The 20,064-nt window shown below is 43.8% G+C and overlaps 1 protein-coding gene across 2 annotated transcripts in view; it reads right to left on the bottom strand.

Moving 5' to 3' along the window:
- Positions 1-20,064, bottom strand: part of LOC128344516 (serine/threonine-protein phosphatase 2A catalytic subunit alpha isoform) — a 117,492-nt gene that overhangs the window by 67,509 nt on the left and 29,919 nt on the right. For both annotated transcript variants that reach the window (XM_053294766.1, XM_053294763.1), the window contains exons 7-11: positions 17,365-17,453; positions 15,143-15,296; positions 5,667-5,995; positions 5,265-5,358; positions 2,106-2,268 (exon numbers count right to left, since the gene is read on the bottom strand). In XM_053294766.1, coding sequence (XP_053150741.1) covers positions 2,106-2,268; positions 5,265-5,358; positions 5,667-5,995; positions 15,143-15,296; positions 17,365-17,453 — 829 coding nt within the window. The remainder of the gene's footprint in view (positions 1-2,105; positions 2,269-5,264; positions 5,359-5,666; positions 5,996-15,142; positions 15,297-17,364; positions 17,454-20,064) is intronic.

The raw sequence follows: 20,064 nt of genomic DNA, 5'->3' as shown, positions 1-20,064 counted from the left end.
AAGAATTAAGTCTCACTATTTTTAAAGGGACTTACTCCCAGGAAAGTAGGCACAGGTTTGCAGCCAAGTCATTTTGGACAATCGGACTGGAGGAAGAGGGAACAATTCAGCATGATTCCAGGAAGCAATTTATTAAATGGAATTTTCAGGGAATGATTTATTAAGGAGACAATGACAACCTCATTCAAATATGTTTCTTTCCATTCCATTTCCAGATCTAGAAATCGCCATACTGTCTCTTCGTTATGAGGCAAGGCTATAACACCTGGGGCTATTCGTTTAGAAAAAATATGACTGCGGGGAGACATGATAGAGGTCTATAAAATCATGCATGGTGTGGATAGAGAGAAATTCTTCTCCCTCTCACATAATACTAGAACCAGGGGTCATCCCATGAAATTGATTGCCCAGAAATTTAGGACCAACAAACAGAAGTACTATTTCACACAATGCATAATCAACTTGTGGAATTCTCTGCCACAAGATGTGGTGACAGCCAACAACCTGGATGGCTTTAAGAGGGGTTTGGATAACTTCATGGAGGAGAGGTCCATCAGTGGCTATTAGTCGGAGGTTAGTCTATCAATAGCTACCTTGATAGGCCACCTCCAGTCTCAAAGACAGAATGCCTCTGAGTACCAATTGCAGGGGAGTAACAGCAGGAGAGAGGGTACGCCCTCAACTCCTGCCTGCAGGCTTCCAGAGGCATCTGGTGGGCCACTGTGTGAAACAGGATGCTAGACTAGATGGGCCTTGGGCCTGATCCAGCAGGGCTGTTCTTATGTTCTTAAGTTGTATATAGCCATCATGGCTAGCATCCTAATATACAGGAACTGAGGCTCCTGCACAGGTTCAGCACCAAAATGGTTCAGATGAGGGCTGAACCAGGCCAAACCAGTTAGATACTCTAAGGCACTGCCGGTGGGGTGGGGGGGTGCTGTGGAGCACAGGCTATTGCAGGGAGCTCTGTCAGCAGGAAGCTGCATGGTGCGGCAGAGAGCTCAGTTCGTGCACACACCTAATCTTGGATGACTTCAGGTTCTAGTGCTGTGAACTTCACACCATGCATGATTTTATAAACCTCTATAATTAAGAAACAATTCAAAGGAAAGCAGAAATTTCAACATTATGGCTGAAAAGCTTGATGTATCATAGACATTTTTAATTTTAATTCAGTTTATTATAAATACACATTTGTAAACCCACATGCATGGGAGCAGCCAAGGGGCAAGTTTGAGAAGAAAAATGGCTGACAAGGAATGGTTTACATACCTACATGCCATCACCACTTCTCCCTTCAAAATTACAGCCTCCCCTCCACTTCATTTTAAAAAAATGAAATTGAGCCTATCAGGCTTAGTTACATACATCTAATTGCCCCGGATGAGATAATCAATTCAAGAAGACAGCCTGATCTCCCACACAGCTGCTCTGGTTCAAAGATCTATGATGCTTCATGAGTCCAAGGGAGCCCCCCTCCACAGCCTTGCACAGCAAACTGCTTTTGAGCTGAGGGGAGTCCACGGGGCAAGTGCAAGCCTCTTGCATGAACTTAAGGACCAAGCTATAAGCTTAGTAAGAGATGCAATCACTACTCCCAACATTTTAGTTGTTAGTTTTTACTTAAAAGCAGCTGCAGGGAGCTCCAATTTGATTAGAACAGCACTAGTGGACAAGGAGAAGTTTAATACTCAATGCCATTTCCCAGAGACTGAGAGAGAGAGAGAGAGAGAGAGTTAAAAGCCATTTTAAAGGGCAACTCAGTTTGCCTGAAGCAAAAATGAGGGCTAAATCAGTGACTGAATCAGTGCCAAGTACACTTGTCCATTGCAGTGTACAAGCAGAGGGAAGCCAAGCACACACCCAGTGGGGAAAAACCCGACACTGTCTCCTGCTTTGGCTTCTATTTGTACACAGCATTTGATTTGCAAAGTAAAGCCCACTCCAGCTGATTCACCAAAAGGAGAGCCTTTATTAAAGAAGGCTATTTCAGAACACTTTCCACAACCTTACATACTGTTATTTAATTTTCATGTCAAATGAACTCTTCAACTATATGTTCTTACTGCTTATTTGTGAAGATCTAAAGAAGGTTACAAGCATACTTTCCATTCCTTTCAGTTCTTTTTGTTGCCCTGTTGTTGTGAGTTCTGGAAAATGAATGTCTCTCTTCTCACATCTTGAAATATTGCGCTTCTTTCTGTTTATGTTGACCATTTGATCAATCTGAGCAGCTCTTTCATACAGGGAGACCTTCTCTATTTGGTTCTAAAAATGGAATCATTATGCATCCAAGATAACATCTGTGATATGGCTACAACTTGATTATGCCTTTATTTATTCCATTCTGACCTTGACACAATGTAGTCAAAATATTTAAGGCCTTTATTTAGAGAAAGCTTGTATCCCTAGCCAGGGATAAATAAATATGTGCTGGAAAGCTATCAGGCGTTTCATCTGTCAGACTAGATCAATAAGTCTGACTTTTCCCTTCACATCTGGCAGCATCCACATTTGCTTATTCTTCTGCACAGTTCAACTACCTGATTGGTAAGTTGAATGATATATAGCATGCATTATACTTGATTGGTATATATACTTTGGTATATTATATATACCTGATTGGTATATAGCATGCATTAAGGCAGAGGCTGTCAGCTCTATCTGATGGGAGAACTCCTAACAACAATTGTACTAGCAGAGTTCTATCTGAGATTAACTTCTGAGCACTAGGACACACCACAGCCACAGTGGAAGGCCATCAGTAGTCATGGGTCAGGAACAGCCAATGAGACAAAGGGGCCCAGCCCACCTTTTAATTGTCCTAGAGGTAAAAGAGAGGGAAAGCCGCTTCCCACGGCTTTCACTGCATTAGCGGTGATATTGGGCGAGCGGGGGGCAGAGTTGCCACTGCCATTTTGGTCCCCTGGCACATGATGCTGGTGGACCAATCAGGAGTGAAGAGAGGCTGCATACACAGGCAGCTTCACTGCTCTATCTCTTCAGTTGCTCTGCAGGCAGGCACCCTCCCACCCATCCCTTAACTCAGTGAGGGATATTCCAGTTGCCATTGGGGCCAAGTATGAATCTCAGCTGATTGGGGCCAATTTTGGGTCTCAGCTGATTGGTTAAAGTTGTGGCCCTTTTTTGCCTACTTCTCACTAATTTTGTTGAGGTAGTAACTGGGGTTATTTGGTCACTTTGTAGGTGAGTGTGGGTTGGGGTAGGTCAATTTGCATTGGAGTTGGGCTGGAGGGCCGTTATGGTGAGTGGGAATATGGAGGAAGGCTTGGTGATCTTGCGACTCTCGGGCTGGATCCGCTCTAACTCAGACGCATGCCAGTGAACACCACTCAGTACCTCGCGACCTGGGTTGAGGTGGGCTGGCATGCATCCCCTCATCGGGGGTAACCTCGTGGTTGAGAAGAGGTTTGGAATGGGTACCGATCTGAATCAAAGCCCGGTCCTTCGCCCTCCTGTGGGCACACCTCCTATGAGATTGACCCACATAGGGGATACCCACAATTTAGTTAAATTCCTCATTGCAGGTTTTTGTAATTACTCAATAAAGTGACCCGAATTTTTTTCCAACTATGCGTGTCCTGTCATTATTTGGGCCTGGGTTCGCAACCGCAGTTGCAGAGGCTGAGCCATGAGTAAAAATTAGGAGGAAAGCACCAAATATACTAAGAACATAAGGGTGAAGGAAGGCGCAGACCTCAAGCTGGTATTTGGATTTTGTATCCAAAATATGTTAGTTTACCAGAATAAGTCACATAAAGACCCTTTGCCCCTAAAGATGACCTTAGGTTGAATTGTACTGGGCAGTCTGCATAATAATTTACTACTTTCAAGCATGAGCTTGAGGCTTGTCTTCCTTCACCCTTCCATGATAAAAGCACCAGCAAAGGCAGAACCTAAACAGGGGCTAGAAAAAGACATCTGTTCTCCATTCTAGAATATGACAGCCCTACCAACAAAGGCACACAAGCTGGGAAGGCATAAATGTCAGTCTGCACACAGAGTGTTTCAAATCGTAATTATGTTTTTACTTATTATACTAGTGTCCAATGTTTTTTTAGTTATGCCAACAAGTGTGTAGGTCTTTCTGGGGTGGGGGTGGGGGTTGAGTTTTCCTTTATTATTAGGGGCTATTGGGGAAACCAAAATTATCATTCTACTTTATCTTAGGTTATTTAGCTTGCCTCATATAGATGTTTATAACATGGAATCTATTACGTGTGATGAATAAAACAAATTCAAAATACATATTAGATAGGGATGTGCACGATATTTATCGGCGCTGGTGGGGGTAGGGCTTTAAGGGCGGGGGAGAGTGTACTCACCCCCCCCGCCGCGTTTCCCCCGCCGGCGCTCTCCGAATTTGAAGCCCCTTGGGGCGGCAGCGTTCCTCCTTGCCGCCCCGTTTGCCCCCTCGGCCGGAAGTGGCCGGAAGTTCCAAGCGCGCGTGCGCCCGTCGTGCGCGCGCACGCGCGCTCGGAACTTCCGGCCACTTCCGGCCGAGGGGGCAAACGGGGCGGCAAGGAGGAACGCTGCCGCCCCGAGGGGCTTCAAATTCGGAGAGCGCCGGCGGGGGAAACGCGGCGGGGGGGGTGAGTACACTCTCCCCCGCCCTTAAAGCCCTACCCCCGCCGGCGCCGAATCACCGAATCTGCCCCGACACCTGAAACGTTTCGGCGGCCTTTTCAATGGCTGCCGAAACGTTTCGGGCACAAGCCTAATATTAGATACAGTATGCAATTGAGGTGTGCCTAAAGCCTATTAAAATAAATAAATTGAGCACATAGTTACAAGTTTGTGTTTCACTGATTTCAAAGGATTAAGGGACAAACTAGATGGAATAGTGACAGACCCATTTATTTACATGGATATATCCTAATAATGTATAAAGTGGGGTTTAGGGATCATATTTGGGGAGAAAAAGCAATGTATATGGAAGGGAAAGTCACTTCTTAATTTGGAGCTTGGGGGAGGAGAAAAGCATCTGGATGGACAGACAGTGGCAAGATAAGCTGCAAAGGAGAAATTCAACAGTTCCCATCCATGCACCCCTTTTAGTGTTAAAAGCTGACACTCTCCCCAGTACATGCACATTTCATATGTGATTTGAGTAGACCTGGTTAAAACAGAGGATCTGCCATCACCTCATCTTTGTCTAGATTGCATCAATTGGTTCAATGAACAATGATGGCATAACCACATGAACCAAATGCATTTGTAAATGACAATATTTTTACACATACTTGACTCATAGTCCCATCTTCCTGACGGTTATTTGGACCTACTTGACACATTGATGGCCAAGGACTTCGCCTTTTCTTTGCCTTTTCTGGTAGTCTGATAAACAAACAGATAAATAATGTACCAAATTTTTTCTCAGATAGCAATTGTGGTCTTGTTCTAGCTTATGCTTTTAAAATGTAAACAAATAAACATGTTCCATGAGCTTTCTCATTCTCTTGATGTATTTTGTATATGGGGCGGGGGGCGTGGAGAGAAATAGCTTTGCAATACAAAATCATTAAGGTCTGTCTAAATTTAGCTCTTATAGCAGGTATTCCTTTTTAAAGCTGTTTCAACAAAATTAGTTAAATCTTCAACATGTTCCAAATTTAGTTCTTAGCCTTCAGTTTTGCAATACATACCTCGAATTAGGACACAGGAAGTGAGAGCTGAAATTTGCAGTAAGGTTTCCACAGTTTGGGTGGATGCGTGGCATTGTCATTGTGGGTGTTTGCATAGAATCCTCCCTTATCCCACCAGCATCGGTGCCAGTTGCTGCTGGGGCAGTGCCATCATTGCCTGTAGGTTTGTTCTCATGAGGAAGGTTTAGAGCATTCTGAGACAGAGCAGCCCACGGTGCAGCTGCATCTTCTTGGTCAGTCCTTTTAACCTCTGAGAGTTCAGATTTCCCCCCTTTCATTTTGAAACCTTTGACCTTTATCTCCTTTGTTTTTTTGTCCTTTTCAGTCTCCTAGAACAGGTAATACATACAAACTTGGAAGAATTATTTCTAAGAAATCTGATCCTATACGAGGTGAAATATTCACAATTTCTATAAAGTCCAAGGAAAATGAAGACTGTTTAATCCTTTTCAGAATCTGAGTTCATCATTTCAAAAGTTGTATTTATTTATTTTGCTAGGCAAGTCTGTGGCATCTTCAAGAGCAAAATCAGTACAACCCATTTAAAAGAAACAAAGAGGCTAGTTCTCAAACTATGGAATAGTACCTTTTGTAGGCAAATTGCCAGACTACAAAAAGTGATTTATATAATAACGCGGAGCATTCCAGAGGCATTCTGCACAACACAGGCACTGCTGTGTGTTCCAAATGCAAGTTGCGCTAGAGCACACTTGTGCAAATGCTGACATTTCACAAGATAGTTGTGGAATCGCACAGCCATTATTTCCAATGGCCATGTTATCACACAACTCCGTCATGCAATTTCAACATTTGCACAAACGCTCTCAACTTGCATTTGGAAAGTGCAGCAGAGCCTGCAATGCGCTAAACACTGCATGGTATGTGAGCCAGTCGATGCTGAGGATTGTACAGTCAAAGAGCTAAAATATAGAGTTTCACTTCCCAGATTGAGTGCTGAAACTGACATGTGGATCCCATACAAAGATAAAAATCCAGAGGAAGAGTCATTTTAGTAAAAGATTTGGGAACCATTATCTTTACAGCAACATAACGTTTTAAAATGTTGTTTTAAAATTTTCAAATTGTTGTAATGTTTTAACTTTTACTGTGTCATTTATTTTGTTTTAACTACTGTTTTAAGGTTGGGGTTTTTTGTCCTTTATTTTAACTGTTTTAGCTTTTTGTTTGCTTGTTGTAAAACGCCCAGAGACATGAGTTTTGGGTGGTATAGAAGTGTGTTAAATAAATAAATAAATAAATAAATAAATAAAATATGATATTGAATACACAACTGCAAACGTTTCTTCGTCTTCCAGTAGGGATGTGCAGAATGTTTCAACAGTGAAACATTTCAACTCGAAACGGGCCGTTTCGAGTGTTTCAAGCTCAAAACAGAACACCCTTTAAATAAAGGGCCTGTTTTAAACTCTGAGCAGAATAACCCCATTTCAATCAAATGTTTTGACACTTCAATGCCATTTTGGAGGACTGTTTTCCCTTGCTGATTGGTTTTCTGGCACTGGCTTCCTATTGGCTTACGATCTCCTTGCTTCTTTGTTGGCTTGTTATATAATTCAAGTGGTGTCATAGGCAACTGTGCCCCTATTAGCTGAGGGGAGGGGGAACAAAAGGAGGGAATTTCAAAATGTATTCAAAGAGACTGGGAGGCAGAGAGAGCTCTTATAGTGTGCCTCTCTTTACAAAGAGGGATACATCAGGAGAGGAGGGTTTGATTTTGTGGTTTTCTTTTCTCAGCAATGGATATAATATGCCATGCTATTGCTGCTATAAGAATCTGGTTTTGCTGGATCTCAGATTGACAAAGGCAGAACTTGAGTGTCTGCTATAGGCCATCTCCAGAAGCAAGATGCCTCTAAATACCAGAAGCAGGGGAATAGCAGGAGGAGAGAAGGCATGCCCTCAGCTCTTGCCTGTAGGCTTCCCAGAGGTATCTGGTGGGCCACTGTGTGAAGCAAAATGCTGGACTAGATGGGCCTTGGGCCTGATCCAGCAGGGCTTGTCTTATGCCTTCATTGAGTTGTGGTTTTTTTTTGTTTGGGAGATAGGGTTGTGGTGAGAAATGGACAGTGGCAGCACAGGCAGGTGTAGGGTTGTGTGTGTGATATTTCTTGGTGATTGCTGTGATGAGCTCCATGTTTGGCTTTGAGACCAGTGGCGTAACAATAGGGGGGGCAGGCAGGGCATGTGCCCTGGGCGCCACTTTGGTGGGTCACGTGGGGGGCGCCAAAAAGTGCCACGCCCCCGACCCCCCCTTCTGCGGATCGCACGGCGGTGGCGAATCGCGCGGCAGTGGCGGCGGTGGGAGTGAGCGCGGCAGTGGCGGGCGGCGGCGGATCACGCGGTGGCAGTGGCGGGCGGCGGGAGTGAGCACGGCGGTGGCGGGCGGCGGCAGATCGCAGAGTGCAGAACGACGCCGGGCCAGACGGCAGGCCTTGGCGTCGCTCTGCACTCTGCAATCCGCCGCCGCCCGCCACCGCCGCGTTCACTCCCGCCGCCGCCCGCCACCACGAGGGGCGCCTGCTCTGCAGTGTGCCTGGGGTAGGCTCTGATTCGCCACCCAGTCCGAGGCTGGGACGCTGCTGCTCAAGTCTCGCTGGGCGGGTGATCCGGGCAGCCTGGGCTCGCCTCTCTCCCTCCTCTTGCAAGTTTCCTGCCATCGATCGTGACCGTCCCTCGGCACCTCCCGCATGCTGGCTCCACGGCTGCACCTCTTTCCGTGGGACACCTCTGGCCAGACCATGGAGCAGCCGCGCCGGGGGCATCCTCCTTGCGTAGCCCTCGGACCTTCCAAGCCGATGTAGCTCTCTTGATGGACTATCGCCGATGATCCACGCCTGCTCTCGGACCCCAGATGCAGTAGGTAGCCCCGATTCTCGCTCTTTCTACCGCACGTTCTTTTGGGAAGGGATCGGGGTGTGTGTTGTGTCTGTGTGTCTGTGCGTGGCTGGGAGAGGGCAGAGTTGGACGCGGCTTAGGGCGAGTTGAGGGAGACAGATTCAGGAGTGAGGCGTGCCGGAGTGGCGAATGGATCCGTGTGTGTGTGTGCGCGCACATACACGAGAATCTGCACCTGTAATTTGCCAACAGCTGTTTGCAAACCTTTGCCTAGAGCTTGATCCTTAATCTCGGGCTTGATCCGTGATCCCAGGCTAATCTCCTCCTCCCCCCACCACCCTCCAACCACCCCCCACTTTCTGCGCGATCTGCCACCGCCGTGCAATCTGCCGCCGCGCGTCACCGCCGCACAGGTATAGGGTTAGGATGTGCGGGGGCGGGGGGGCGCAATTTCAGCGGCAGAGCTTGCCCTGGGCGCCATTTTGCCCAGTTACGCCTCTGTTTGATACTAACTTGTGCTTAACTTACTGCTCTGGTCTGCTTTGCAATCTGCATTGCAAGGTGTTTTACTCAGTCAAAATGTGGCTGAAGTTGTTCCAGTTGAGCTTATGGCTATGCTTGCTGCTAAGTAAGGGTCCTGCTGTGGCAGCTGTTGCAATGCTAGGAAGTAATGTAGGAGTCATAATTGTGTGTGAGAGCAACTTGTGCCAATGATGTTACTGCAGTGCAGGCACTGTGGCTGGCAGTGGATTCTGGGTCTGTGATTCTTTTTTGGCCATTTTTGGACTGTGTTTGAAATGTGTGTTCTGTGTTGGGAGGGACAGATTCCCTTTTATTATGTGCTTCTGCAGGGTTGCAAATTGCAATGCAAAACTTGTGTGTGCACTCTGTGAATGCAGCTTGTTCCAGCCATAGGTAACAATGAGGAAATTCAAAACACACCATTGTTCCCCATGGGTAACTCCTAGGGACACCAAAGCGGGAAAGATGGGTTCAAAACATAACCAAAAAGTATGCCTCAGACTGTCTTGCAGCATCCATGACTCATTCCTTCTCTAAACACCACCATCCTTAATTCAGAACATGTGGTCATGATGTCATCAGTTTCATAAATCTCATAACTGCTTGTGGCAGCCCTGCCAAATCAGGTTTGGCTGGCCAAAAATGCAGCTGACATGGATTCACACAGTTGACTGAATAACCTGTCAGCGGTTTTCATGTCATGTCAAAGCCTTAAGAAGTTTTGGTGTGGGTGAGAACCACACATTTGGGCTTTTGAACTCCTGGCCCTTATTAAGGTAGGCAGCACCAAGGGGCAGCTCAGAAGGTAACAGAAAGACATGCTGTGGGGTAAGGCGCTGGTTTCATCTGGCTTGTACTCCCCACTTCCCTTCCAGATGGGGGAGAGGGACTCTGGCTGCAGCTTGTGTACTCTTCTCCCTTTTGCAGGCTGCTTGCTATCTGGGGCTCAGCTCATTTTAATTGTGTTATGATATCTTGCACCTGGGCTGGGCTGCCTGATTGGTGTGGGTGAGAGCCACACAGGTTGGGCTTTTGGTTTCCTGGGCCCTTATTAGGGTGGGCAGCACCAGGGAGCAGCTGCCGAAGCTGGCTGCCAAAGGGGGCCGGTGGCCTTCGGGGCTGGGACTGAGGGCTGGGGCCAATTATTGTTTTGGACTCCTTCCAAGGAAGGATCTCTCTGTGGCTTTTGATACCATCAGCCATGGTATCCTTCTGGATCATCTGGAAGATTTGGGAATACGTGGTACTGCTTTGCAGTGGCTCCGTTCCTATCTCTCTGGTAGATTCCAGATGGTGTCGCTGGGAGATAGCTGAAACAAAAGCTATTGCATGGTGTCCCTCTGGGCTCCATCTTATCTCCAGTGCTTTTTAACATTTACATGAAACCACTGGGTGAGGTCATTGAGAGATTTGGAGCAGGTTGTTATCAATATGCTGATGACACCCAAATCTATTTCACCATGACATCATCACCAAGAAATGGCATAACCCCCCCACACACATACACACAAATGCCTGCCTACAGGCAGTAATGTACTGGATAATAAATTGAAATTCAATCCAAGCAAGACGTAGGTACTCCTGGTAGGGGGTAATATCTTGAGGGACATGATAGATCCTCCTGTTCTTGATGGGGTTGTACTCCCCCAATGAATCAGGTCCGTAGCTTGGGAGCGTTTCTGGACCCAGGCCTCACTCTGGTTTCTCAGGTTGAGGCTATAGCCAGGAGCAACTGCTATTAACTTCGGTTGATTCAACAGCCGCTGTCAGAATTGTGGTGCACTCCCAGGCAACCTCTAGGCTTGACTACTGCAATGTGCTCTATGTAGGGCTGCCTTTGTATGTAGTTCAGAAACTTCAATTGGTCCAAAATGCAACAGCTAGATTGGTCTCCGGGTTTTTTTGGAGAGACCATATTATGCCTGTCTTAAAATTATTGCATTGGCTGCTAATAGGTTTCTGGGTTAATACAAAGTGCTGGTATGCAAACATACAAAATACAAAGCACACTCCACAGCCCAGAGCACATTCCATAGCCCAGGAGCAACTACAGAGAGGGCCCATTCCTGTGTCACTGCCAGACGAGCTGGCAGCAACTGGAGACGGACCTCTCTCGATGACCTTAATGTGTGGTGGAGATCATGCAGAAGAAGGTGGTCTCCCAGGTAAGAGAGGGAGAGCCAGGTTACCTGGGAGAGCACCTTCTTCTACATGATCCCCACCACACATTAAGGTCCGAGACAGAGGTCTGTCTCCAGCTGCTGCCAGCTCGTCTGGCAATGACTCAGGAACAGGCCCTCTCTGTAGTTGCTCCTGGGCTATGGAATGTGCTCCCTATAGACATTCGTGGTTTCACATCTTTACCAGCCTTTAAAAGAGTCCTTAAAATACATTTTTTAATCCAAGCTTTTAATACTCTTTGAATGTTTTACATTGTTTTAACAGTTTGTCTTATTTTGTTTTTGCTATGTTTATTTTTGTGAACCGCCTAGAACCTTTCAAGTCAGGCAGTACATAAAACGAATAAAAAACAAACCAACCCAAAAGAACATGTTTATTTCCCCAAAGTAGGCTAAATTTCTGCACCAAAATTAAACAAAATTCAATAACCAGGTTATTTTGGGGTGGTTTTTTAGGATGTTGAATTCTATATCCAGTACACATTCATGCTTGTGATAGAGTACATACACTGGCTGCATCTAAGGACATTAGTTCAAACATGTGTATTTTCTTCTCGTTTAAAATGCCTTCTGGTGGCAACAAAGTACAAGCATTTGCTCATTATTAATAATAATTATTATTTATACACCACATGATGTTCCACCCTTACTGAGCCTTTTCACAGTGCTGGGAGCACACTGGAGCCTTCAAGCTCTTGTGCAACTGCGCTCACAAAGGGGACAAGGAGAGTTGTACAAGAACTCCCACCACACCACTGCAGCCCCTAGAAGAGCAAGCACTTTATTAAGGTACTGTTACCAATCCAGAACTCCAAGAGCACTGCAATGTGTCCAGTTAAGTTTCCACATGCGTGGCTACCCCATTCACTTCAGTGTTGAAAGCTGCGGAACTGAATGTGCAAGGGCATATGAAAGTTGCCCTGACTCCTCCATTGAAGCAATTGGGGAAGCCTTGCAATGGCAAGTGCTCTGTGACTGCACTAAAGTGCACTTCTCACATGTCCAGGTGTCACTGATTTGTGGTGACTGAATACAAGAATTCTTTGTCTACTTACTGGTGCATCATGTTTGGAATCAATGGGACTTTCCATGTAAAACAACAACAGGAATGCACCTGAAGTACAGCCCACTGAAACTGAATGGGTGATCCAATCTTTTCCAGTTCAGCAAAATATTTAGGCAAAGACAAGACAAGTCTATTTGATACACCACTTAAGCACAAGCTCAACATTCACCATAATCAATATGACACAATCAAGTTATTAAGTGTTTTGTGAACTCATAGTTGACAGTTAAATCAGAGTCCTAGTTCAGATATTCCAAGAATCATGGTTTCCTACTACACAAATTAGCTCTGGAGAGCTGTGAGCTCATATGCTCCTGCCTCGCCTTTACTTCATGAACACCAAAGGAGAAAATCAAAAGTTTTCATTAAAAAAAAAACAAAAAAAAAACTGAACACAGCATGTATTGTTCTAAATCTGGGGAACCATATTTATTTATTTATTTAATATATTTTTATACCACCCAAAATTTGTGTGTCTGGGCAGTTTACAATTAAAATCATTTAAGCAAACATTAAAATAATTTAAAGCCCAACATTAAAAGAATTAAAAACGATAAGTCTAATCAAAAGCCTGGGTGAACAAATATGTCTTCAGTGCCTTCTTAGAAGTTGCCAGAGATGGAGTGGCTCAAATTTCAACATGGAGCACATTTCAAAGCCCAGGGGCAGCAATGGAGAAGACGTCTCTCTGAGTAGCCACCAGATGAGCCAGTGGCAACTGCAAATGAACCTCTCCAGATGATCTTAACGGGCGACGGGATTCATGGTGAAGAAGACTTTCTCTTAAATACCCAGGACCTAAGCAGTTTAGACCTTTATAGGTAATAACCAGCACCTAGTATTTTGCCTGGAAACTTAATCGGCAGCCAGTGTAGATCTTTCAATACAGGAATAATATGGTCTCTCCAAGATAACCCAGACACCAACCTGGCCACTGCATTCTGTACTAACTGCAGTTTCTGGACTATGTACAAGGGCAGTCCCACATAGAGCACATCATCATCATCGTCATCAATTCGATTTCTATACCGCCCTTCCAAAAATGGCTCAGGGCGGTTTACACAGAGAAATAATAAATGAATAAGATGGATCCCTGTCCCCAAAGGGCTCACAATCTAAAAAGCAACATCAGATAGACACCAGCAACAGTCACTGGAGGTACTGTGCTGGGGATGGATAGGGCCAGTTACTCTCCCCCTGCTAAATAAAAGAGAATCAGCACGTTAAAAGGTGCCTCTTTGCCAAGTTAGTATTGCAGTAGTCCAGCCTGGAGGTTACCAACATATGTACCACTGTTCTGAAGTCGTTCATCTCAAGAAATGGATGCAGCTGGTGCCTCAACCTGAGACACCAGAGAGAGGTTCAGTGTCTCAGAACCAGAAGCATCCCCAGACTGCGTACCTGTTTCTTCCAGGGGAGTGTGATCCCATCCAGAACTGGCAAATCAAAACTGTCTCCCAAATTCTAACTGGGTGGAGTACCTAATTTGAGGTAGGAATGGAACCACTGCAAGGCAGTATATCCCATCCGCAATCCCATCAACGTTCCCAAAGGATACTATGGTCAACAGTATCGAAGGCTACCAAGAGTTTCAAAAGGGCCAACAGAGTCACACTCCATCAATTCCCAGTTGGAGATCATCCATCCGGCCGACCAAGGCAGTCTCCATCCCACAGCCCGCTGATAAGCCAGTTAGAAATGGGTCTAGATAATCAGTTTCCACCAAGACCTCCTGGAGCTGGGAGGCCACCACCCTCTCAATCACCTTGCTCAGCCATGGAAAGTTGGAGACAGGCCTGTTTAAGCTGCTTAACTCCAAGGGATCCAAGGCAGGCTTCTTCAGAAGCAATCTAATGACTGCTTCCTTGAGACAAGGAGGTGTTCTGCCTTCCCTCAGAGAAGCATTTATAATCTCTACCAGGCTCTCTACAACAGCCTCCCTGCCAAATAGTATAAGCCATGTCCGGCAAGGATCAAGAGAGCAGGTGGTAGGTCCCACCATTCCAAGCAACTTGTCTACATCCTCAGGAGTCACAAAATGAAACTGATCCAGGGTCACCACATAAGAGGAGCTGCTGGATACTTTGGCACTAAGCACTGTGACAATTGTGGAGTCTGAATCTAAGTCGGCCCGAATACGAAAGATTTTGTCCAGATTGTTCACAAACTAGCATCTGCAACCAGAGTTAGTTGGTTTGTTCAATGGCAACCAGTAAGTGTGGGGCTGGAGGGGCCAGCGGACAAGCCACAGCTGCCTCCCATTTATACTCATTTTGCCACGGCTACTTCTCGCTCTCTCCTCACACCACCTTTCACCTGAGCCATGCAGCCTAGTCATTCACCAGGTTGGGAATTTATCCAACTGGGTCAGAAGCTGAATGTCTCTATCTTTTGTCGGGTCTAGGGCAAAAATATTTCAGGGTCCGCCATGATGAATCTGTATTGTACCATAAATTAGAAGAATTTGGGGGCCCCATAAGTACAGGGTCCTAAGCAATAACCCAGGCCCAGGCTCCCCTTTCAGACAGTCCTGAAAATCAGGGACCTAAGTATGAAAACATAATATTAAAAGGAGATAGTAATTTAATGTCTATATATATCTATGGAAGGGCTGCTCAGCTTTGGCCCTCCTGCAGATGTTGGCCTACAACTCCCATAATTCCTGGCTATTGGCCACTGTGGCTGGGCATAATGGAAGTTGTATTCCAAAAACAGCTGGGGGGCCTAAGTTGAGCAGGCCTGATCTATGGCATCTAGAATGATTTTACAACATTTAGGGTGTCATATTCCTAGTCTATATTCTTTGTTTGATGAAAAATAATAAACATTCTAAAAACAATCATACTGCTTACCTTCACAGGAACTGGGCCATTCTGTGGCAAATTAATATGACCTGTTCTCTTTTCATCCTTAATTAGTTCGGTCTCTTTATTATTGTCTCTGAACTTTGAAAGAAAACTCAGTTTTGCTTCCTGTAGTAATTTGGCTTTCAGTTCTGGTAAGAATCTGATAATGAAAAGTGTATTTACATCATACACACATACAACTAAAGGCTCTCTAGTCCTTCTTGAAAGGCAGGACCATCCCTCTACCAATGCCATCTTCTCACCCCCACCCTTCCCAATCAATCTGTAGGACCCACACCATAGAATATGCCACAAACCGAGAGCAAGTGTAGTGCAGAAAGGAGTCAAAAGCTGTATAGTTAATTATGTAAATCCTTATTTAACTTCAGTTCTTGCCATATTTCTCATAAGCAAACTATCTTTAGCAGGACTACAAAGCATACCAAATAGAACCCATCTGTTATGTATCTTGGCTGTGCCCCTAAAGGCAAAGACTTTAAAGAGAGTTTGCTTGTAATTGCATTATGTTCCATGTAAAACATTTATTTCTCATTGCAAATTTTATTTAAACTTTTAGTTCCATTTCAGCCTTGATAAATTATGTACCATTCTATTTATTGTGTTCTAAAGATCAAAGATTCTTTCTTGTCATGGCACTTTAACAAAACCCTTGTGAGATTTGAAAACACAGAACAAATGCCTTGCCAGATCTGCAACAAATTGCTCAATATGCCTCAGTTCTCCTTTGCCTAATATTTGACAATGTGTCAGCAAAAATGAGTACCATGCAGTGATCAATTGTTCCTTTAGTTAAGTAACACAACATTGCATGCTTGTAAATACATTTACTTGAAAACAAGTCCTATTATTCAATAGAATTTACTTCCAAATAAGCATGCTTAGAATTGTATCTGTGTGCTTCAACTTCCAAGAGTCTTCAGTTCATGTAGACAAGCTACCAAGCATGGATCACCCTTCTGCTTTCCCCAAATGCAATAAATTGCTTTCTCAAATCTCTCAACAAGCATTCAGGGCTGCTGTGTGGCTGCTGCGAGTGCTTCTGCATAATGTATCAATACTCCTGAATGGATGGTCAGCATGTCAGCCTTCAGAGTGTCAACCACTTGCTGAGCAATGGGAAGACTGAACCTATTCCTCCTCTCAAAAGGCAATCAACAGAGTACCAACTGCCTCTATTGGGAACAGATCCTCAGGTCCATATTGAGGACTTGATCATTCAGAAGTGTACCCTATGGGGTTTTTTGCAACATGCTCTGATTTAGAGACTTGAGCTCAATTCATAGAATTTATTCATTTATCTATCATAGTTCTATACCACCTGATATATACATCTCTAGGCGGTATACAAAATTTAAAACACAATATAAAACAGTAAAGACAATTTAAATTTTGCAAAATACTATAAAAACAATTTCATAAAACAAGAACAAATTAAATGGTTTAAAATTACAATATATGTGCACAAATTCAGACACCAGTGTCCTGGTGCCTGGATTGGTCAAGAGATCACAAAGCAACTTGTCTTCCTGCCACATATGCTGAAGTTGGCCACCTCCTTGTCTCAGTTCCTAAGTGCAAGCAGCAGCCTCTCACCACAGAAAGAGCTCCCCAAAAGAAATTATTTCCAGGCATGCTTGAGCTTGAGTCCTTATACCTCTCAAGTAAGCATTGCTTGGAAGCAAGTATGGGGGAGAGAGAGAACAGAACATGCCAATGAGCATAATCTCTCCTCTCACTGGTGCACTCACTTCTCCATCTCTCTCCTTCCAAGCTGACCAAGTATGGCAAAAAATGTTAGCACTCGTGTACATTAACCCTGTTAATGGGAGCCACTTCACAGTGTTCACAAAATTGTGGTGGCTGACATGGGGGGGGGGCGGGGGGATGATGATGTGACAGTAATCACATAAGTGCTGGCCAAGAGAGCCTAAAACATTTAGACAGCTACTGTGTACAACTACTACACAGTAATCACATTTGAAATGATAGCATTTTGTATCTGAAACATGGTGAAAAAGTTAGATTTCCCAGCAATTAAATATTGTGATATGAGTGTAGGAAAAATGCACAGAAGTGCTACCATAGGTAGAGATGTTTTGATACTCCCTCTCAACAAATTAATAGCAACGTCACATTTGTCATACAAAAAGCCTATCATCTTGAAAGGCTCTCAATGTGAATTTTGAAAGCTGATTCCAAATGCTTACTTTTCAACAAACCCATCTCTGGTAAAATATTCATGCTGCAACAAATCAGCAGATGATATCCTATCCATGGGATCCATTTGCAAACAAGCCTGGAAAATTATCAAAATGATTAATTTTAGAAGATGGCATTTTTGAAATAATATGGATATAATATTCTACAGTGGGAAAATTGTGTCATAAAAATGTGCATTTCTCTATAATTTAACAAATATTTAATGACTATTAGCATATTTTATCCATGCAGCCATTTTTGCCATTTTGTTTCAACAATGAATAGGTCTCCCTTCACTGTCAGAAAATCTAGCTCATATTTTTGTTTTGCACTGATCCACACATCAGTATGCAGACATGTATGGGGCTCAGATTTCCAGTTAAGACAGATGTTGCATAATAGCATTTGAAATAGAAAATAGCTAGCTCTCTTCGATCTTCAAGATGATTCCCTATTATGCAGACTCACAATTCCACAAACACCTCTTTGTCCTTGTCTAGAGGATAGGAATAATAAGGACTTTAGAAAAGGCTGTGTCCACTCCACTTTACACCCCCTGGGGATTTTCTCATTGCAAAGAATTCACACCAGCCCCTTGAGGACACATTTGCACTACAAAAGCAGTCTGTGACTAGGGTGGTTTCCTCATAATGTGCAATGCAACAGCACTGTGTATCAAAATCATTACATTCCCACACCTTGATCCTCAGCAGTAAAGTGGAAATACATCTCAAGTGATTTCAACAGGAATATCACATTATAAACTATGATTCAGAGGCTCCAATGAGATCCTTTCCAGACAATCAGCTTACATTTATTTACTTTTTAAAAGTTATATCCCTGCCCTGCAACTAAAGTAGCACTTAAGATGGCTTTTAAAATTAAACATAGCAGCAGCACAAAGTGCCATGAAAATAACTGTAGCAGCACTGATATCACATGGTGTTAAAAATACAGTAAAAAGAATGGAATTTGCCTGGCACCTAAACTACAGTAATGAGCTCAAGCTAATTTCTACAGCTGCAGCACCAGCACAGAAAGTGCCCTTTCTTCAATGGCTACTTGCCTAATCTCTGAAGGAGGAGACACATGGAGGAAGGTCTCACTGAAGGATCTTAATTAATGGCAGGTTTGTATGGAAGGTGGTGGTCTTTCAGGTACCCTGGACCCTTTTATAGCATAAGAAATGCACAGTTGTTAATAATTTGTTACGTGAGATCCAGACATCCTCCCTAAAGAAAACACACCTTGCATTTTCCCAACACTCAAATTATAGTTTGTTTCTTTCCCCCTAGGAAAATGCAATTCTTTCCCAGCTGCCAGGGCTATGTGATTGGAGTACTGTCTGAACTATTTGTAAGTACCATTAGATACTGGCTGTGACACTGCAGATGACAATGTAACTCCCCTCCTTGTTGTAACACTACTACAGTGATAACTGTAATAAAGGTAAAACCTGCTCAAAGCAAAACTGGCCTTTCGGTCTCATCCCTAGGAGCAAGCAAGTCTTCAGATCTTTCCTTTAACTAAACTAGTGTCCTGTTGACATCATCCAAGCTTCTAAAAGAGGGGAGAACATAACTGTCGTCCATTTCAAAGCAAGGCTGCCTTTCCATTCATAATGTATGGATGGATATCATATTGTTGCCTTTGAACTGGACTTGCAGAACTATCTCATAAAGGTTAAAATGAAACAGGTCTATACTCTGTAGAAATCATCTGAATAAGCCCTGTGTCAAGTTCCATGCAAGGCTTCTCTTCTATGGGAGAAGAGCCCTTTGCGCACATGTAAGCCACGCCAAACATTCTAAAATACTAGTTATTTAATTATTAATTAATTAATTAATTAATTAATAATCGAAAATCATTGTGCTTGCCAGGTAGGTATAAAAAAGGCTATCTATCTATCTATCTATCTATCTCTATCTCTCTCTATATATATCATGGGCAGTGTGTTCTAGCAGCCCTTAAACTTTTTGAGTATAAGATTATGTAATAAATGTTATAAAACGCCAACTTGGTTTTAATGGAAGCTTCAGCTCAATCGAAGCAGCCCAAACAACATTAGGGTGATTTTGCAGGTGACCAGGGGGTACCTCAAACTCCCTTCTATGGTTAGGGACAGGTTTATGTAAAACTGAGCCCCGAATGATTATCAGTAATTATTGGCTCAAATTAAGATTGCCTCTCGTAGGGCTGGCAGCTCTAGTTTTAAAAGATGGATTTAATTCATCATGGAAGAACATTGTGTTTAAGGGATTTAATGTTATTGGGATGGACTCATTACTTCAAGCCAAAGATCTGGAGAAGTTGAAAATCACAGTAAGACAGCAGGTGATGGACATAGGTAGGCAAAATTATTTTGCTAGGATTTCAGAGCACAATAAGAGGTGGTATAAGGATGAGTGAAGTAAACTGTCAAATTATTTTGTGTCTCTTACAATTCCATCTCTTATGAGAGCATTTGTGCTTGCAAGATTTGATATACTTCATGCAGTGGTTTTGGAGGGAAGATTTGTTTATTTATTTATTAAATTTATACCCTGCCCAAACTTATGTCTCTGGGCAGCTATGCCAGAATTTCCCATGAAGAGCGTAAGTGCCCTTGTGGTGCTGAAGTTGTTGAATCCATTGATCACATGCTCCTATTCTGTCAAATGTGCCAAGATTCTCGGAGAGAATGAATAACCCCATTAAACTGAAAAGTT

Source organism: Hemicordylus capensis, chromosome 2 (assembly GCF_027244095.1).
Source record: "Hemicordylus capensis ecotype Gifberg chromosome 2, rHemCap1.1.pri, whole genome shotgun sequence".
NCBI lineage: Eukaryota > Metazoa > Chordata > Lepidosauria > Squamata > Cordylidae > Hemicordylus > Hemicordylus capensis.
This window is presented reverse-complemented; position numbering and strand designations above follow the sequence as displayed.